At 40.7% G+C, this 3,236-nt stretch overlaps 1 protein-coding gene and 1 long non-coding RNA gene across 4 annotated transcripts in view; one reads left to right on the top strand and one right to left on the bottom strand.

The window, feature by feature from the left end:
- Positions 1-3,236, top strand: part of LOC116081710 — a 13,159-nt gene that overhangs the window by 6,428 nt on the left and 3,495 nt on the right. The gene's annotated exons all lie outside the window — the stretch shown is intronic.
- Optn (optineurin) overlaps positions 685-3,236 on the bottom strand; it is a 50,761-nt gene continuing 48,209 nt past the window's right edge. For all 3 annotated transcript variants that reach the window (XM_031358348.1, XM_031358349.1, XM_031358347.1), the window contains exon 14: positions 685-2,717. In XM_031358348.1, the coding sequence (XP_031214208.1) occupies positions 2,587-2,717 (131 nt within the window). In that variant the 3' untranslated portion in view covers positions 685-2,586. The remainder of the gene's footprint in view (positions 2,718-3,236) is intronic.

Raw genomic sequence — 3,236 nt, forward strand, 5'->3', positions numbered from 1 at the left:
GGGGAAACTGGGAATGGAGAAATTTACATGTAAATAAAGAAAATATCTAATAAAAAAAAGAAAACAAACAAACAAAAAGACACTTTTGAAACCTCTGACACACACTTAAGAAACTTTTCTTCCTTTTTCATTTTTGGTCAGATATTTCATCACAACAGCAAAAGTCTGATTAACACAGGAAGATAAAATGTGGGAGATGACTATTCAGGCAGGAAGGTAACATGCATAGTCAGATGTGGTGGCACACGCCTTTAGCTACAATACTCACAGGAGGGAGGCAGATGGATCTCTGTTTGAAGCCAGCCTGGTCCACAAAATGAGTTCCAGGTCAGCCAGGGCTACATAGTGCAACCCTGTCTCAAAAAAAAGCAAAATAAAGAAGAAAAGAAAGAAAATAACATGCTAGCTGGTAACTTACAACAAGGCCTTAGGGTAGATAGATTAAATAAATCAGATAGCCGGGCAGTGGTGTCTCATGCCTTTAATCCCAGCACTTGGGAGGCAGAGGCAGGCGGATTTCTGAGTTTGAGGCCAGCCTGATCTATAGAGTGAGTTCCAGGACAGCCAGGGCTACACAGAGAAACCTTGTCTCAAAACAAAACAAAACAAAACAAAACAAAACAAAACAAAAAAAACCAAAAAACAAATAAATGAATGAATAAATAAGTCAAACAACACACAAGAGAGTTTACAAGTTATTTACTAAACTGTTGCTATAGTCTTAGTATACAAATTATTAGTCACTATTCTGTACAGTAGATCACTACAGATTATCCCTTCTGAGTCTTTGTACCTTTGTACCAGCATCTCCCCTTTCCTCCTGTCCTGCTAACCACCATTCAGCTACATTTCTTCAGGGTCCACATGTGAGTGAGATCATGTGATATCTATGACAGGCTTATTTCCCTGGACATGATGTCCTCCATGTCCTTCTATGTTACCAAGGGATATAATCTCCTTTTCCAAGGCTGGACACTACTTCACTATATCAGTATATATCAGTCTCCTTATCACATCCCAGGGAATGGATACCTAGGTTGCACTGTACCCTAGCTGCTGTGGAAAGATGCTGCTGTACATGGATCTCTCTACAAGTCTTAATCTGAACATGCCTTCATTTGTAATCCTCTTCATGATCAAACACATGTTTTGCTCATAGTCTTATTAAGACCACTTGAGTTTTCACTTCACAGTTTGCATTTATCAGGTAATTATACCTGTACAAAGTAAAAGGATTTTCCCAGTAACTTCATTGTGAAACGGTTTGGTTTCCTCCTGTATCTGGGATACTATAAAAACCTACTTTATCCAGTATAAAATAGTAAAGAAATTTATACTAGAAACAATAAGAAAAGAAAAAATGTCATTGTAATTTTGGAAATGTCATTAGCAAACATTGTCCGTAGGGCCTGAGGGGATCTAATCTAACTACTGTCTTGGAAGGGGTAACTGTCCAGGTGTGAGGATGAACTGTCATCTGAATACCATGTTCCATTGAGATGAATGAACTATTTTGATTTTATTTAAATACACCTCTGTGTATATTTAACCAGAGGCCCTATAGTAAACACAAAACAATTTTCTTAAATGTTTTAGGACTTGACGCTGCTTACTTTTGGACTTGTTTAGTTCTCGGTAACTGTTTTAACACAAAATATGGCAAATCCCCATTATTTTGTGTAAACCTATCTGGCCACGAGCTGGTGATCTCCTGCCTCGGTCTCCCATGTGCTAGAACTAGGAGATGCTAGGCATGCTATGCATCACCTCACATGGCTCTGTTTACCTTTATATCAGGAATCTCATTCAAACATGCACTGGCCCTCTATTAAAAGGACCTGCTCCTATTTACATTGATCAAAACATCTCAGTATTAAGCTTATATTAAGTCTAGTGAGCTTAATACAGAATATATATACTACAGTGTGGCTGGTCATATATGAGCAGCAGAACAGACATTATCACAAAAGTTTGCTTTGTTATAACTGATGTCTGTAAGCTGCTACTTCATCTGTAAAGAAAATAGCCGTAAAACCATGTACTGTACTAGCCTATACACCTCCAGTACAGAGACTAAACAGCTGAGGGAGTACTCCAGTCCTGAGCTACATCCCTATCTCTCAGCTGTCCTGGTATCAGCAGATACCAGTGTTCAGCCAGAAAGAGCCATATGTAACTTCCACATAAGTATACACAGAACAAGATGCCTGCTGGGCAAAGATTTATCTAGAAAAACACTGCAGCCGCGTTTCTCGACCACTCCATTTCCTGCCTCTTACAAGGTTCTCACCCGTCAGTGAGTTTCTCCCACATCATTTCATGAGCTTGGTCACATGGTGTCCCACATCTGGCTGACCGCTCTCAGCCACTCTCAGGAGCTCTCTTATTGGAAGGGTGCTAATTAGATTCTTCTTTGTGACTTCCTGTTGGCCCAGAAGATGCTCTCCTTAGGAGGGGTACATTTCTTTCTCCAGAAATAAGGATAGTGTGGCAAAAATATTTGTGTGACAATAAAGAAGACAGAAGTACAAGTGTTGGAGGAGAAATCTGGCATTTACCAAAAGCTTTGGGGAGTGGAGAGAACACTCAAATGATGCAGTCCATCACATGGATCTGAAGAGTGTCAATGTCTGGCAGGACCTCCCCACACTTGGGGCATGAGTGAACCGGAATACTGCGAGGCTGCTGCCCGTGTTGCCAGCTCATGTCCTCAGCTCCTGGGAAGAAACAAGAAGTGACAAGTGCCGTCACTTTGGGCTGGACTTAGTAACAGATGGTTACTGTGAGCATCTGTTAAATTAGACGTCAGCATTGAGTGGGTACAGATGTATACTTTCGGATCACTAGCGGGAATCGTCACTATGAACACAGAGAAACTAGAACTAGGGTTTGTTCCTTAGATCGCATCTGTAGTTCAAGGTCTGTGAAACCTTGAACAGGGACAGGACAAGACATGGTCTGCTAAGAATTAAACCCGCAAGAGAGTAAGACACAGATGAGAATATAAGCCAAAGAGGGAGCGATGAGAGGGGCTGGGGAGGATTCTTGGAAGGACATGCCCTCTCTCTCCGAAGCAGACAGCAATCTCTATTCAGTTGAAGGAGAACTTCCAGGACTCTAGATTACTGCTCATTGTTGAGCTACGGATGAGGTGGGGAAGCCGGGTGCGGATGCAGTATATATTAGTGTGTGTATATATATATATATATATATATATATATATATATATATATATA

This window comes from Mastomys coucha, unplaced genomic scaffold (genome assembly GCF_008632895.1).
Source record: "Mastomys coucha isolate ucsf_1 unplaced genomic scaffold, UCSF_Mcou_1 pScaffold7, whole genome shotgun sequence".
NCBI lineage: Eukaryota > Metazoa > Chordata > Mammalia > Rodentia > Muridae > Mastomys > Mastomys coucha.